The 17,083-nt window shown below is 51.1% G+C and overlaps 1 protein-coding gene across 1 annotated transcript in view; it reads right to left on the bottom strand.

Annotated features, from left to right (window-relative positions):
- Positions 1-17,083, bottom strand: part of CFAP57 (cilia and flagella associated protein 57) — a 56,123-nt gene that overhangs the window by 12,525 nt on the left and 26,515 nt on the right. Inside the window, exons 10-19 of the mRNA XM_015563203.1 lie at positions 15,096-15,251; positions 13,464-13,557; positions 12,669-12,859; positions 9,951-10,124; positions 8,824-8,982; positions 6,328-6,471; positions 3,578-3,694; positions 2,155-2,289; positions 1,918-2,078; positions 1,235-1,275 (exon numbers count right to left, since the gene is read on the bottom strand). Of these exons, the coding sequence (XP_015418689.1) occupies positions 1,235-1,275; positions 1,918-2,078; positions 2,155-2,289; positions 3,578-3,694; positions 6,328-6,471; positions 8,824-8,982; positions 9,951-10,124; positions 12,669-12,859; positions 13,464-13,557; positions 15,096-15,251 (1,372 nt within the window). The remainder of the gene's footprint in view (positions 1-1,234; positions 1,276-1,917; positions 2,079-2,154; positions 2,290-3,577; positions 3,695-6,327; positions 6,472-8,823; positions 8,983-9,950; positions 10,125-12,668; positions 12,860-13,463; positions 13,558-15,095; positions 15,252-17,083) is intronic.

The raw sequence follows: 17,083 nt of genomic DNA, 5'->3' as shown, positions 1-17,083 counted from the left end.
GGCCCTACGAGCGTGGCTGAGGCAGAACAAGTGGGGTCTGCCCAGCGTCAGTGCCTGCCCGACACCTTGCCTGACCCTGGCCCGGCCCCTCTCCTTCAACTCAAGATTGAAGAAAGGAACAATTTTTAAAACCCAGACCAATGGTTTTGAAAGTTTTCCTTTTTAAAAAAAATCTTCCAAACAAAAGTTTACGGAGCCTGCTGTAATAAGCAAGGAGGCCTCCCTGGTTGAGGGTGGGGACCCTGCCTCGCGGGGTCCCTCTTGCTCCCTGCGGTTGCCTGGGGCACTTCTGCGGGCTCCAGGGCACATGGGTTTACCATGCTGCTCAAGAAAACACTCTTCCAGGGATTTCCCTCTGCCAGCCACTGGGGAGTGGCAGGGTTGGGCAGAAGCCCTGCCCAGATCTCCTCTGCTCCTTCTACTCCGACTTGCACCCTGGCCCAGCAGGAGTGGGCACACAGCCTCTGGGGTAGTGAGGAGCAAAAGAGGACATTGTGTCCACCCTGAGCAGCCTCGGGGGATGTTTGCTCCAGGCTAGCGTGCTGTCTTCACTTTCTTTCCTGTTCCTTCTTCTCCTTGGACTGACACTTACTTTGGGTGTCTGCTTGGCATGGAGATAGGTACCTCACCCCTGGCCACCCCCCCCACCCCGCCCCTCACCCCCAGGCATGTGCGCTGGTAGCAGGGCAGACGAGAGCTCAGCAATGTCCCCTGACAGCTGCTCCTGCAGTCCCACTGCCCCACTGCCCAGCACGCTGCACTCCCTGGTGGGCTCTTCATGCGTGGGGGCACTTGAGACCCTTAGCCATGGCTCTGTGTGCCAGCTGCTCGTGCCTAAGTGTCCCACCATGATCGACGCCTGTCTCTGGGCCTCTGACTGCTTTCAGGGCCCTGCGTGGGGCAGTGGTTATTGATGGTGTGGGCTGCTTTTAAACCGGGGCTGTTTGTGAGATGGCACGAGACCTACCGTGCCTGGGCCTGGCCTGAACTGCAGTGCCCTCTGTCCAGTGGTGTGTGGGCTGGCCGAGCCGGGCACTGGTTTGTTACAACCCAACTGCAGCCCATCCCCATTCCAGTATTTTAATTATGGCATTAAAGACCTATAAGCATGAAAAGGTACGTGCCTTATATATGGGATTCTGATTAATTCACATTAATTGCCTCAGACGATACTGATACCCAAACAGAAATCTGGCAGGAGAAGCCCGACTGGCAACCCTGATAACGCGCTTACGTGGAGGCGGCCGTAATGGGGCCAGGCTCCCGGCACAGTCTCTGGAGGATCGGGAGGCGGGTGTGGAGAGCTCATGAAGTCAGAGTGAGGCCAACTCTGCGGGTGGGTGTGGTTAGCTCTGCACCCAAGAGATAAGGGTAGGGACCTGAGGCACCAGAAAAGTCAGACGAGGAAGTGGGTGGAGACAGGCGTGTTCAGAGGAGACAACTTGGCCAGCAGGGACCATGTGATACCAGTAGCAGAATAAAAAGCAGCAGAACAAAGCCGGTGAAATAAGAGTTGGAAACAGAGGAGAGGAACAGGAGAGTGTGACTCAGGAGAGCTAAAATCACGCGGATGAAAGTCCAGAGGGGACAGGGGCAACAAGAGAAGTGAGGCAGGACATGGGAGTGCTTCAGATAAAGATGGGGCAGAAAAAAGAAGAAAAAAGAAATGGATGAAGTGAAGGGGGGCGGGGGGTTAGGCCTGGGCATAGAGATGCCTAGGAAACCTCCTTGGCGGGCTCTGGGCCATGTCACAGCCAGGACGAGCTCTGGGAGGTCAGAGGAGAGGAGTCAAAGATAATGTTTTAGGGAAAGCTAGTGGGTCCCCTGGACCCTTTGGGGAGCCCTGAGTATTGGGTGGACTCGAGGGGCCCTTGACAGGCTCTCTCATCTGGGATGGCTCGGCCTCAGGGAGCTGACCCGGAGCGCGCAGGTACCTGCATGATGCGGACGTAATCGGTGCGGTGCAGCTCACTCTCCTTGACCACCTTCTTCTTGAGAGTGGCCAGGTTCCGCTCCAGGTGCTCCCGCTGGCGACTGTACTCCAGCTGCAGGTCTGTGTTCAGCCCTGCGATCTCCACCTGATGGGGCACAGGGGCCTCTGAGCGAGGGGCGGCCAGGAGAGAAGGGGAGGGCGGGGAGGGAGGCAGAGCTCACCATGTCTGCCCGCTGCACGTACTTCTCAAAGAGACCTCGGACCTTCTCCTTCAGGGACCGGGCTTCCTGGATGTACGCCACGCAGTTGTGAAGGTCCGTCTTAAACCGTTTGACCAGCGCCTCCAAGTCCCGCTCCTGCAATCATAGGCGCTTACTTCTGGTGCTGAAGGGATGGACTCTCCAGGGGCAGGGGCTGCAGGCTAATGGCTGCAGAAAGGGACAGGAGGCACCACATCTGGGACTTGCAGTTGACCACACCGGGCACAGAGACCTAGATGGACACACAGCCCAGAGGTGGAGGCCCTAAACCTCCGCGTACCTGGCCTGAACAGCGTCAGCTTTAAGAGGCCAACACAGACTGCTTCCTTTACCAGCTCTGTGTTCCCTTCAGGACCATGGGCCTTAGGAGATGAGAGGAAGCCCAGTAGTCACCCTTAGTCCCTTTGTGGCCGAGCTGGAGCATCGATTCTCTCCTGCAGGTCCCTGGGCCAGGGCTTCCAGGCCCCCTTATTACAAAAGCTCGCCCAGGGTTTATCCTTCTTGAGTGTGGCTGTGTGTGCGGGTAGGGAAAATCTGACAAAATTGGGCTAGATCCCCCCTCTTCCATCATGCTTTCTCTGATACCCATCTTCCCCTACCTATGACATAGCGAGTCCTTCCTTCCTCCTGGCTCCCATAGCCCTTTATTCACATTCCACAATTTCCCACCGTGCATTATAATTTTTATGCACATGCCACAAATCACCTGTCAACCTTTTCAGTTTGTGAAGGGTGGGATCTGTGCCTGTTCATGTTTGTAGCAGCTTCTAGCATTACCTAGTACAGGGCCAACACTTACTGTGGGGAATGGAAAAACCCAGTCTCATCCAACCAGCACTGCAGGGTGCCCTGTGCCAGTGGGTGAAAGTGCAGCCAAGTCCTGGCCCAGGGCCAGAAGACCTGGCTCCCAGTATTGGCTCTCGGCTCTGTATGATCTATGGGTGCCAGGGGAAGTTTCTTAACTTCCTAATCCTTCTGGCACGGCTTCCCTTATTTCTTACAAACAGGGATGAGAATAGGTGATCTCTGAGGTCCCCCCAGCCACAGCATCGATTTGATAGTCAAGGCCTTTAAACACAGACTACAAATGACTCTGAGCATGCTCCTGCCCAGGACAAACAAGCCAACGCTGAGAGCATTCACACCAAACTGGTCTCCCACCCGCTGGTCACTTTACCCAAAGTCACTGTACAGTCTCAGATGGATTCAGTCATGTGAATTTGCATGGGCCTGCAATCTGGCAGGGCTGTGAGCAAGGATGCAAGTTAAAATGGGAATGTCTCTTAGCAGTGGGCTGGCTCTGCCTTTTAGAAGCCAGCTGCCCACTGCAGGCAGGTGCCAGAACCTGAATCCAAGAACCGCCAGACGCTGAAAATCCTCACACCTTCTGTCTCTCTCTGCGCATCTCCTGATCGGTGGCTCGTAATTTCTGCCACAGTTCTGTGATGTTCAGCTCCAGCTGCGTGTTCTGCTTAAAGAAACGCTCCAGTTCAGATTCCATCTGTAGAGAACAAGGAACAGAGTCAAGAATAAGAGCGTGAGAGAATGAAAATTAGGTTTGAACCGAGGTCTTTCTGTGGGAACGTCTCCCCTGATACCAGGACGTGTCTTTTCTAGCTCCCACCTGTCCTCTGGAGCAAAACCTTCCTTCTCACTCCTCGTCTCCTCCAAAGCCCCCACCCTCGTGGCTGACATGTTAACCCAGGTCACGTGTTCCATGGCTGGGCCATGAGTTTTCCCCTCTTAGTTGCCTGGTTACCTTCTTCGCTTACATTCCTTATAATGGATAACTCTCAAGTTCTGGAACCTCAACTCCAGTCAGAGGCAGGGTCCCTCAGACAAGCACCCTCCTTGCCTACCTCGTGACACTGTGTGAGTGAATCTTGACCCTCTGGGGCCACAACTCATCAGAATCGATTCTAAAGCAGAAAGTTTTGAGGGACCAGCATGTGGGCATCCCCAGCCAAAGGCATAAGACAGGAAAGAGGAAGCGGAGGAGGAACCTCTGCCTCACCGCTCTGTTGAAAAGGTCTTAAAAAGTACAAGTGAGGAGAGTGTCCCGTCTTCAAAAGAAAAAGCAGAAAGCACAGGAGCTTCTGAAAGATTTATCTGTGTTGCAGTTGTAGTGACCAAAGGTGCGACTGACATCTGGAGCTTCTGATTAGAGTGAAACCAGCAGTAGCTGAGCTCTCAGTTGATTTAATTCCTCCCAAAAGGGAGAAGTGAAGTTCATTTTCACACGAAATCTGGTGGACCCTAGTGTTCTTGTTAATGGAGAAGTTCGCTGTTTAGGGGGATGGGACATTCACTGAGTTTGTTCGTGGCTGGATGGAGTAGCTCCTTGAGTCTATTTCCGGCCCTCTGCTCGGATTTCAAGGCTCCTGGAGGTCCTCGTGAGCCACACTCATGTTGTGAACACAAAAGGGCAGGTTTTAGAAGAACTTTGTCCTCATCATTGAAAGCACTTTGTATAGACAGAGAAGCCTAAATGTGTCACTGCCTCCCCCACCCCCACCAAAGGTAATTATCGAGGTCAAAGGACCTTGCGGAAGGAATCAGGCCAGCTCTCAGCCCTGGCAGCAACTGGTACCAGGGTGGGGTAGGAGGGCTCTGTTTGATCACTCCCCAGGTTCCGGCACATCCCCTGCCAAGAATCAATGCCATGGTTGGCCCAGTTACTGAAGGGAAATGAGTAAGCTCTCAGGTATGTTGGGGTGGGTAGTAATCGACTAAGTCTTAAATCTAGTTGAAAAATGTGTCAAATGAGGAGGGAGAAACGGGCAGTGATCTCCAGGGGCCTGCAGCACATTGATTCCAGGTGGGGGGACCTCTGCTCTCTCTTTCATATTCTCTGGCTACCATTTTTGGGGCCTTGAAGTCACTCAAGAATGGCAGGAGGCCCAGAGGAGACATCCTTCCTTGTCCCAGAGGCCAGGGAGAAAGTCATTGCCAAAAGGACGTATGTTCTCTGGACTGCCCCAGCCCTGGACTGATCCCATGCCTGGCTTCTTTCCTGGGCCTCCTAGAGAAAGGGCTTTGCTTTCTCCACCACAGCTCTTGTGCATCCAATTCTAGTTGGGTCACCAATGCTCTCTGATACCCTTTGACTTGTTATCCTTGCTCAGCACAATTAGAGAAAATGGAAGGGGAGCAGGAGGTCATTTTGCATAGGGCAGTCAGGAAAGGCCTCCTTGAAGAGGTGGCCGATAAGCTGAGACCTTGAAAGACGAAAAGAAGCCAGTCATGTGAAGACCTGGAACCTCTGACACAGCATTGCAAAGGCCCCGAGATGGGAAGAGCTTGGCTTACCCCAAGAACTGTCAGAAAGCCATTGGGCTGGAGCAGGGGAGGGAGCCCGGAGATGAGGCTGGAGAGGCAGGGAGAGGCCTCCTGGGCCTCAGTAGGGAGCTTGGAGTTTATTCTAGATGGGATGGGACACCACTGTGGTTCGCTGTGGCCTCTATGTGGGAGTCGACTGGAGGCTGGAGTCAAATCCAGACCAGAGATGACGGAGGCTTGGACCAGTGTGATGGCAGCAGAAAGGAAGAAGGCTTGGATTTGAGAGATCTTTTGGAGACTGAGCAGATTGGTGATGATTGGCTATAGGGGTTGAGGGAAGGGAAGGACCAAGAAGACTTCTACCCTTCTACCTTAAGCCCCTGGGAGGATCATGGGACACCTGTACCTCAATGGACTCTCAAAAGCCCTCTTCCAGTTGCTCTTGCTTCTAATCTCCTAGCTACCTTCATCCTGTTTGCTTTCCAAAACACACAATTATGCCACTCCCCTGCTCAAGAGCCTTTGAGGACTTCCCATTCCTATCAGATGAAGTGCAAACATGGCTTTGCATAGGGCCCGAACCAACATTTCCAGTCTGAGAAAAGAATGTTGGAAGGGGGTGTACTTTCCAGTGCTCAAGGCTGGTGGCTGAGCACACATCGCCCCCTGGTGGCTTAAGGCCCAAAAGCCGCGTTGTCCCTTAGAGGGCCCAGAGCACGCACCTTGAGGTGCTGGTCGAGCCGAAGTCCACCCCTCGGACCCGCGAAAGCCAAATCCCCATGCATTTCGCTCTTGCACAACTGAACACGCGGTTGGCATCCTCTGGGGAGGGCAGGGTGGCAGATGCCTTCTCACCTCCTGAATCTGTTCCTTCATCACCTTGATCTCATTCTCTCGAGGTTCTATTTGCTTCTTTAGCTCCTTTATTTTGTAGTCGAGCACAAACTTGAATTTCTCTAGTTCTTGATTTTTCTTTTTCAGGTCATAGATTCGCTTCTCCTGCAGGTGAGATGAGAGAAAAGTGAGGTGTCAGGAGGCCCGGGATATGGGATCCTGTTAGGCAAAGAACATACACCCTGTGCCCCCGTGATTGAGGAGGCCCCGGACAGCTCTCCTCGCTGGGGAGACAAAGGCTGTGGCTCTGACTCCTTGGCTTCTGTGCCAGGGCTGCGCACATTCGCTCCCTCACTCAGGTACAGCCTGTGGCCGGCTGTTTCCCAGAGCTGGCCTCGGCAGCATTCCTCGTCCCACATGTTCTTGTATAAAATAACCTTATGCTCCTCCATTAGGAGGTAGGACCTGGCTCCTCCCCTTGCCTCTGGCTGGGCTTAGGACTCGCTTGTAACCCACAGCATGTAGATCACATGATGCTGTGTGGCTTCCCAGGCTAGGCCAGAGCAGGCCAAGCAGCTGCCACCGCTTCTCTGGGGGAGGCCATGTGCTACGTAAGCAGCCCCACTGCACTGAGACCTCCAGGCTGGGGAACACAGTAGGTGCTTTGGTGGATGGTCCTGGCTGAGCCCAGCCTCCCAGCTGTCCCTGCCAAGGGCTGGGCATGAGGATGAAGAAGCCACCTTACATGCTGATCTTCCGACCCCCAGCTGCTTGCGTCCCCCTGGCTGTGGCCCTGCGAGGCCCCAGACACCGAGGACAAAGACAACCCATCAGGTCTAGTTCCAGACCCACCGAATCCATGAGAATAAAAGAGTTGTTGGCTTTTACCACCAAGTTTTGGGGTAATTTGTTGCAAGGCAACAGTCACTAAAATGTAGGTCTATTTATCCACCAAACATTTATTAAATGAAGACCTTTTATTAAGGTCTGGGATACTAAATAAAAATATGACACAGGCCCTGCCCTTAAGGAGAAAACACTAGCTGGGGAAGCAGGTGTGTCAACAAATGCACCCTGCACGGTGGCAGGCGCTGTAGAAGGCATGGAAGGCGCGGTGTGTATCAATGCACCCTGCACGGTGGCAGGCGCTGTAGAAGAAGGCATGGAAGGCGCGGTGTGTATTGAGGGTGCTGAACACAAGGTGGTGGGTGGTTCACGGGGAAAGTGAAGAATGAGGCTGGAGGGAAGTAGGGGAAGGAGGCAAGGGTCTTGCGTGTTGGATAAAAGGTTCAGAATTTATCCAGGAGGCCAGGAGTTGGCAAACTACGGACCTCAGATCAATTCTGACCTGTTGCCTGTTTCCATAGTTTTATTGGAACATGGCCAAGTCCATTCCTTTATGGGTTGTCTATGGCTGATTTTACACTTGGATGGCAGAGTCGAGTAGTTGTGACAGAGACTACACTGCCTGCAAAGAGTACAATATTTACTACATCCTAGCCCCTTACAGAAAAAAGCTTGCTGACCCCTGCTGTGGGCCATGGGGTGCCAGGGAAGAATCTTAAGAGGGAGAGGGACATAATTACAGAGTGTGGTGGCAGGGAGGTGGGAAGAAAGGCCTTTAGGAGGCTGATGTCATGTTCTAGGTCAGAAGGTCTTAACCTCTTTCTTGTCAACCCCTCACCCGCTTTGAGAATCTGAAGAGAGCTTTAAACCCCCCTCTAAAAAAAATGCCCAGATATATACACAAACACTCACATGTAGACATTAAATGCAGGAACTGTGATCCCATCAGGTGCCCTGAGGGGCCCCATTTCACAGGTGAGAAAACAAAGGCTTCGAGAACTTGCCTAAGATCCCTTGGCTGATAATGGAAGAGCCGTGTTGGAACCAAGCTAACTAGGCTAAAGCCCATGCGTTCTCAAACATTGGGTAGTAATGGCGGAGCCTGGATTTGCTCAGGAGGATGACATAAAATCATTTGGTATGTTTTACAAAATACAATGGGTTGTCTTCTCAGTGTTTTGTGAGAAAAGGTATCCTGAAATGTGATACAAGTCTTCTGGGGTGCCCAGCAATCATGGGGCCAACAGCGGGGAGCTCCTCTCTGACCAGGGGCGCCAAGTGGGCCATGGGGCAGATGAGCTGCCCCAGTCCATGGGGATGGCCCCCCTAGGATACCTGGAGCAGTGGAGAGCAGGGGCCTTGCAGTCAGCTGACTCAGGTTCTTATCCCAAGCCTGTCACCTACTAACTGTATGGTCTTGGGCAAGATACTTAACCACTTGGAGCTCAGTTTCCTGAGCTTTACAACTGGGTTGCTCATGGCCCCTGGGGTTGCTGGGAGAATTCAATGTGATGTGTTTACAGCAATTGGCCCAGTGCTAAGCGCACAGTAGGCACTTTACGGACTGCTTATCCCTCATCAAGTTAAATAAATATGTTCTCTTGGGCCTTGTCCTCATTGACGGGGTCCATCTGGGCTGCAGTTGAGGGCAGACAGGAGCTGAACCTTCACCTTATCTTGAATCGTCTCATCCCTTTCCTGGATCTCCCGCTTGAGGCTCAGGATATCCTTCTCCAGGGACTTAATGACTCCTTGCAGCTTCATCTGCTCTCCCTTCAGGCTCTCGATGTCATTGGCTCGCTCCTCAATCTCCTTCTGCAGGCTGCTGAACTAAAGACACAAATGGCAACAACAAAGACAACAAAGGCTTTGAACTGTCTCAGTTCCTCCCAACTGTCTGTGAATGTGAAGAGTTCCCCATCAGAATTTGGGACAGTCAGGAATTTCCCAGGCCACACGGAGGATGTAGTGTTCTGTCTGATGAGGTCCAGTTCCATCCCTTTATGCGAGGATGGACTGTCTTCATTGGGAGGCTCCGGAGACCAGCTCTCCGAGTGGACCCAGAGTTTTCCATGACCACACCGGCCGTGAAAGGTTGGAATCCATGCCTCATCGGGGTCACAAAGATTGAGCCTTAACTGGTGAATCATCTTAGCCATGTCCAAGAGGAAAGACATGCTGGTCGCCCGGACTGACTAGTAGTAGCGTGATTCCTAACAGGAAGGAACTAGGGCTTGCTTACTTGTCTTCTCTATCGCTGCACATTTTGGGAAAACTGTGGCAAGTCTATACGAATCTATAAATTGAGTCCCTCCTCACCCCAACCATCAGTGGCTAAACACATTTTCCCTGCCCTGTAAACTAAGCACCCTATACCCCCAAGCCTTCGCCCACCCATGGAGTCTAAACAGGAGCCACCCAGGGCTCCCTGCACCAGGAGCCTGAGGACACCGCCAGGTGAATGCCGTCTCACCTCCAGAAGACCTCATTTCCATTCCTATCGGGGATTAGCTCTGATGACTAAATCCTACTGGCCAATAGATGAACGCCCAGAGCGCCCATCAGTGCCTCTCTGAACCTCACTATCCCTGGGAAGGGAAGGGGAAGCCCCGATGGTTACCTGGTTACAGGACGTGGTAAGGATCTGTCTGCCTGACACCAGGCCACGCCCCTTTCCTAACTCACTTGCTGGAGGTGAGGGCCTTCAGGCAGGCTCCACTGCGGGCCACCCTCAGCCCCACGCTTTCCCCGCGGCACTGCCCTTGCCCCCGCCAGGCCTCTGAGGGAACGGCCGATACCTTCTTCCTCATGATGCCTGTTTCTCCTTTGAGCCGAAGGTTGGACTCCTTTTCATCCCGAAGCTTCTTCTCATACTTGGTTTTGATATCTTGGATTTCTCGGTCTTCGTCCTCTTCAATCTGTTTCTTAGTCTCTTCAAACTCCCGAAGCTGCTGCCTGACATCTTCCTGGGCCTGGCTCAGAGAGAGGGAGAGGTGTGCTCGGGGAGGAGGGGCGCAGGGCACCTTGTGCTAAGAGGGCCTGGGGCGAGAGGAGCATAGGGGGCCCGCGTGGGGAATGGGAGACTGAGGTTATTATAGGAATGGAAACCGAGGCCATGGGTCCCTTGACGCTTCCCCATTCCTCCTGTCTGTCCTTCTACCATCCCTTCTTTTCCTACCAGATTAGGCCTCAGGCCCTATCATGTCAACCAACACCCCAAACCCTCTTCTACCTCGAGCCTTCACATGGACACCCAGGCCTCTTCTAACTTTCCTTCGCTGAACTTGGGACCCTCGGGACTTTATATTTATTTGTGAAATGATTTGATTGTCTCTCCCATTAGATATAAGTTCTTCATGCCCACCATTGAACTCCCAGTGTACAACACATACCAGCACACAGCAGGTTTGCAGAAAGTACCTGAGTGAATGAGTGAACCTTTAATTCGCACCCCCAGATCCTAATCCAGTCAACCCTGATCTTTCACCTCCTACATGGTTCTTGAATCCATCCACTTCCCTTTATGCCTCCACCACTGCCCAAGCCACTTGCCTGGATTGCTGTCTCGGCCTCCTGACCAGACTCCCATCTCCAGTCATGCCTCCCTCCCGCCTGTTCCCACTCTCTGCTCACAGGGGGCTTTCTAACTCACATACCTGATCATGCTACCTCCCACTTGAAAGCCTTCCATGGCTCACCTTGTCCTCACAATAGAGTCCAGACTCCTGAGGTGGGTCTACAAGACTGTGCGTGAGTTACAGCACCAGCTCACCTCTCAGCCTCAGCTAGCACTCCAGCCCCAAGCTCTTGCCAGAGTCACCTAACTTCAGTTCCCCCAAACACGCATGTCCCTCAGCTGCTGGGCTTGGCACACACTGTCCCTGTTTTCAGCCCTCTTCCCGCGACTCTCTCCTAGCTCTCGGCTCAGCTATCATTTCTTGCCACTCGGCCATCACTCGGTTATATTGGAATTGCCTGTTTGACAGCGTCCTCCACTGGAATGGGAGCTCCTCAATAGCAGGACCATACCTCTCTGCTCTCTACTGTGAACACCCAGCACAGCATCGGGTCCGTAATCGGTGCTGAGTGAGTAAAGGCCCGAGAGCTCAGATGCTGGGACAAGGAGCTCTGCCTGGTGGAGTTCAGCAAGTGGCCAGGGTGTGACTCCTCTGCTCACTGCCACCAAGTGGTGGAAATTTCCAATTATATCAGAATCAATTGCTTTCCTCCCAGGCCGATCGATCCGGCACTCACTCTCCCGGGCTGCAGGTGCCATCCCCTGGACTGTGTGTTTCCAGGGTTGAGAGAGACAAGATGATTTGAAAACTGGGCCCAGTGGCCTCCTGAGAAAGGCTTCTTTTTGCCCACCGCACGTGACCACACCCCTGCCAGATGGAAGTCTGGCCAGGCCAGCTCTGCATGAAGCCTTCCGTGGCCCACAGACACCTGCTCTTTTTCTGGTAGATGTTGCTAAGGCATGAAAGCAGCCCAGCCAGGCTAGTTAAGATGGCATGCCAGGTGGAGGCCCCCTAGGAAAGTTCTGAGTTGAAATCTTATTGACTCAAAAGAAATGCATTATGGTCAATGTGGGAGGTGCTAGGAGGAAGGCCAGCCTCTCTTCCCTCTGGGTGGATTCAATATCCCTAGTGGCAGAGCTCTGACTCGTTCTCGTCAAAAATGACTCCATCCCTCATGACTCTCCTGCCCCCCACTCTCAGCACACCACCTGCCATTTCATGCCAAAAGAAGGCCATCTGGCCTCTAGCGATTTTCTCTTCATCTTGGGAAACTAGGTATTTTGGCAAAACCCACACTGCCTGGGCATCTATCCCTTCGCTCTGCCTGGGTGGCCTTTGCTCCTGCGTTTCCCTGGCTCCTGGTCATGCTAACTTACATTCCTCCTGGATCGCATGAGCTCCTGCAATCCTTCCCTGGCCTCCCAGGCCTGCGTGGTCCACCGGTGCCCTTCACCTGCGTGTACACCTTCACGAGTGGCTGTGAATGTGACCGCCTCCCTCACCCAGCTGAGAACCAGGCCCCATGTTTTACTTTCCTTGGTCACCCAGCACTCAGGCTGCTAAACCAACAAGACACTATTTGTCTTTGCTAAACCAATGGAGGAATGACTTCATTTTGTAAGACAGAGAAGTTATTAAGGGGCTTCAGGCAGCCACCTTCCCCATCATTCGGGGCCCTTGTTCCTCTCCAGGTTCTATAAGCTTCTAGAAAGGTCTCCTCCCCAATTCTTAAGGCTTGAGGGTACAGCTAAGATAGAACAATAGGCATGCACTTAGTCTATCCAAGGAATTTTAGTCTCAAAACCAGAGCACCTCCTGGCTCAGTGAGTCCCCTGGTCTACAAACAAACGTCTGAAACAGAGGTCGAAGGGCATACGCGCTGAAAGGAAGTTGGGGGAGGAGGTGAGGTAAGGCTTCCCACAGCTCTTGGGTTGTTCAGAGGTCGGGCCTGCAGGCCATACTGTGGGAGGGAGGCACAGCTTGGCTTCCTGCAAGTACCTCTTCCAGGAGGCCGGTTTTCTCCTGTAGTTTGGCCTCGTAGAACTCGGTCAGCTCCTCCAGGGCCTGGCTCTTGGTCTCATCGTTATCCCGAAGCTGTTTTTCATACTCCTCCTGCATCCTTTGGGACTTGAGCTGCAACTCCTGGTACTTCTCATATTCTAGAAGCAACTTCTGGTTGTTGCAACATTCTGAAGAGAAGCAAGGAAGGTGTTTAAGGTGAGACAGTGGCACCAACCTCAGGGACACCTAGGAGCCTTGGGTGCTTTCCACCCGCTTCCAGCACCAGCTAGAACATCTGCCTCCAAAGCCAAGACTCAGAGCTTGTCTTCCTCTCCTGCCCACAATTCCATCATCTCATCAGGCAGCCTCCTCTTTGCTGCCTAGGCAGCAAGGCTTTGAAGAAAGTGCAGATGGGATGCTTGGGGGTTCAGGGCTAAGAAGAAATGTCTATCTATTTTGAGTGTGCAAAATAGATAGTATCCTCATTTTACAGAGGAGTAGCGGAGGCCCAGGGAGGTTGGGTGACTCCCCAGAGCTCCCAGCAAGTACATGGTGAGTCTGGGACAGTAGATCAGGCTCCAAACCTGCACGTTTCCGTATTCCCTACTGGCTTGTGTTTAATCTGTGCTTAATGAATGAGTAAAATACACAGGAGTAAAAACCATGGTGAGTTCCAGGGGATAAAGGCAGCCTGTTTATAGACAAAGCCTCACCATCCAGGACTTCTGCCGGGTCTGGGGACTCTCAGACATCTGCTACCTTCTGCCCACGTGGCCTCCACTGTGGACTCACCCAGGTCCTGCAGTTCCCGGGTTTGTTTCTCCAGGAGGTCATCCATGCGTTCACGATGAAATACATCCTGCTTGTCTTTTTCTGTTCTTAAAACCTAAAACACAGGTCACATGTTCTCGTTTCTACACATCTGCTGAAAGCACTGCTGAGGTGAGAACACATTTTACAAGTGACGTCCACCTTCACCCACAAACATTTCCCAAGCCCGTGTGTTGTTCCAAGCACTGTTCTCTGGGCAGCGACCAAGCTACCGCTTTTCATTTACATTACATTCTGCTCTGAAAGTTCTATACTTTCACTATTTATATGCTTCTACTAGGTGGGTCTTAATAATGAGGTCAGTTTGGGACATGCAGCAAATGCATTTTGGGGTGAAAAAAGTAAGGACTTAGTGGAGTTCTCTGTTGTCCGCACATTTTTAAATAAAATCCTTGGATATGTGAAAGTGTCATCATCTAAGGAAGTGTTTCCTTTCACAGAGCAGGAAGCTCCTCACAGGCAGGGGAGGAGCCATCTCCAGGACCAAAGTTTGTGCTTAGCTTATGGAGGGCACCAAATCAGTGTGCTGACTAAGTGAATGAAATAATTAAATCAACAGGGAGAGAACCAAGATGGCGGCATAGGTTAACGCCGGAGTTTGCTGCCTCGAACAACCATTTCAAAAGTGAAACTAAAAGACGGAAGGGACATCATCCAGAACCACAGGAACGCTGGCTGAGTGGAAGTCCTACAACTAGGAGGTAAGGACTCAGTGGAGTTCTCTGTTGTCCGCACATTTTTAAATAAAATCCTTGGATATGTGAAAGTGTCATCATCTAAGGAAGTGTTTCCTTTCACAGAGCAGGAAGCTCCTCACAGGCAGGGGAGGAGCCATCTCCAGGACCAAAGTTTGTGCTTAGCTTATGGAGGGCACCAAATCAGTGTGCTGACTAAGTGAATGAAATAATTAAATCAACAGTCAGGTTTGTGGATTGTGTGTGTGTGTGTGTGTGTGTTTAGCCAAACTGTGTGACCCACAGCGATAACATAAAATAACAAATATCCCTTGAGCTAAAAATAGGGAGTTTTGGATGAAAGGCCAGGCAGATTAGTGCAGAACAAAGAAATTATTCTGAGACAGTCCTGGATCAAATCTAACCAGAGGAAGACCATTTAGACTAGTTCTATTTAACCTACTGACAATGCGGAGATCAATACTCTGCTAGCTTTTTTCTTCGTATACTTACTTTTTCTTGTGACCTTTTAATTTTATTTTAAAATAAGTTTCTCTTGATCATAAAGGTAATATATTCTCATTGAGGAGAATTTGGAAATTACATAAAAGTATAAAGAACATTTAAATTACCCATAATTCCAGTTTCCAGAGCTAATCACACTTAACTATTTTCTTAAAAAAATTGTCCCATGTGTACTTAATTTATTTAATACTATTCACTATAGAGTTTTATATTTTGCTTTTCTTTCACTTAGCACTTTGTCGTAATCGTTTCTGATGTTATCAGCTATGCTTTCAGATCGCACATTGTCGTGGATCTTATTGCCTGAGCATATACCAGTTCCATCTTGAGTACATGGGAGAGAACAGGAGATTTCTTGATATTCGTGGTTGCTGGTTTTGTCTCTCAAACAGACCTGGTTTTTTGTTTTCAAGGACTCCATTTCCTGGATGAACTTGTCTGTTAGCTCCTTAATCTTCTCGGAATAGTTCATATCCTTTAGTCGCAACTGATACTCATTCTCCATTTTTAATTCTTCCACACGAGTCTTCAGCTCCAACATGACCTGAGCCTTTGGGAGAAGGACACAGAATCAAGAACACTGACAGTGAGGGTGACTCGGACTGTTTACACCTGGGGCCCTGAGTTCTCTGAGGCCGGCACCTCTGTTTAGCCTCCAACTCATGTGTCTCAACTAGAACTTGTCATCATCCCCCACAAGACACACAGACTAAAGACGAGGAGACATATGAGCTTCTTCCTCTACCCTCACAACATGCATTCAGCGAGCCCGGCTGTGTGACAGGCATCATGCTAATAATCATCTCCTGCAAACGTCAAAAAATGGCACCTCCTCAGTGAGGTCTATGTGGACCACAGCATTTTATCCTGCTACTCTCTCCTTTTCATTCCCAGCACTCATGACCACCCTTCCCCCCAACTCTGCCCTACTTTTAATTACTTCCTTACAACTTAGCACTTTCTAATATATACTTTATCATCTTGTTTATTGTCTTTGTCTTCTTCCCCAACTAGAATTTAAGTACCAAGAAGTCTGAGATATTTGCTGGCCTTGTACGCTGATATATCCCAAGTACCTAGAACAGTGCCCAACACCTAGCAGGCATCCGAAAACATTTGTTGAGCCATGCTTCCTGCCCCCATGGAACTTACAGTCAGAGAATACACATAGCATTATGAGTTGTGATAGGTGCCCAAAGCTGGGCGGTTCAGAGGACTATTCATTTGTCCCTCTCAGGGTCTGTGATGCTTTTGCCTGGCCTCACTGTTATTACTTTAATTTGGCTCTTAAGTCTTTCCAACTTCCTAGTTCCTATGTCTAATGTCTTCTTCTTCCAATCCACAGTATTCACCACTGCCAAGTTGGATAAAATACTGTACTACACACCCCCTCACTTAAAAAAGAGTTAATGTTGATGACAGAGGAGGTGAGAACACAGGTGTGTGCACCCCCATTCATCTCTTCTGGTCTGTCTCCCCTCCTTCCTGGCCAGTGGACCTGTGTGAATCTGGCACACAGGAAGTGCTGAGACAAGAGATGAGCACAAGTTGCATGTGCAAAGTCAGGAAGGAAAGAGCGCGGATGCCTGGTCAGGGCACTGCATGTGATTCGGTGAGGCAGGAGGCCGAGGGTGAGAGAGGAGGCTGAGACTGGGTCAGACCATCAAGGCTCCTGAAAGCCATGCTAAGAAATTTTGATTTTACCTACAGGGCTTCCGAAGGCCCTCATCTAACCTGATTAAGCTGACTTTGGCCTTAAAAAGACCTCTCTGATGGCAGCGTGCAGCACGGGCTAGATCGGAGGACTGAAGGCAGGGGTACGGCACAAGCCTGTGGGGGATGGGAGGGGCTTGATTAGAGGTGGGGTAGGGGGAGCAGAGAGTAATGGAAAGATTCGAGAGAGATTTTAGGGAACGTGGGCCTGACTGGGTGTGGGTGAAGGTGTGAAGAGGTGAGAGGACTGGGGATGAAGACTGTTTCTCTGGCTAGACTGTTTCCTGTGGGTGCATTGGGCCTGTCTTGCTTCACTGCTTCATCCTCAGAGCCTGGCACAGGACCACAACATCGTCAGCACTAAATCAATATTTATCAAGTGAATAAATGACCCTGGGGATCTGCCTTGGACTAGTGGACTACATTTATTGTGGGGGTGATCGGGTATTTCACATGAAGTACTTGCTCATCATCCTTCCTTGGTCCCTTCTCTATGCTGCTGAGAGTAGAGTCTCCAAGACACAAATCTATCAAGTCCATCCGTGGGTCCTTAGGAACAATGTCCAAAGTCTAAAACATGGTATAAAAGGCCCCCCATGATCTCTCTGCAGCATCTGCACCCTCCCTCCCACACTCCCTCTCTTCTCCAGTGCTATCCTCCCCAACCTG

The sequence above is a fragment of the Myotis davidii genome, unplaced genomic scaffold, assembly GCF_000327345.1.
Source record: "Myotis davidii unplaced genomic scaffold, ASM32734v1 scaffold458, whole genome shotgun sequence".
NCBI classification, from domain to species: Eukaryota; Metazoa; Chordata; class Mammalia; order Chiroptera; family Vespertilionidae; genus Myotis; species Myotis davidii.
Note: the sequence above shows the minus strand (reverse complement) of the source record. Positions and strands in the feature narration are given on the sequence as shown.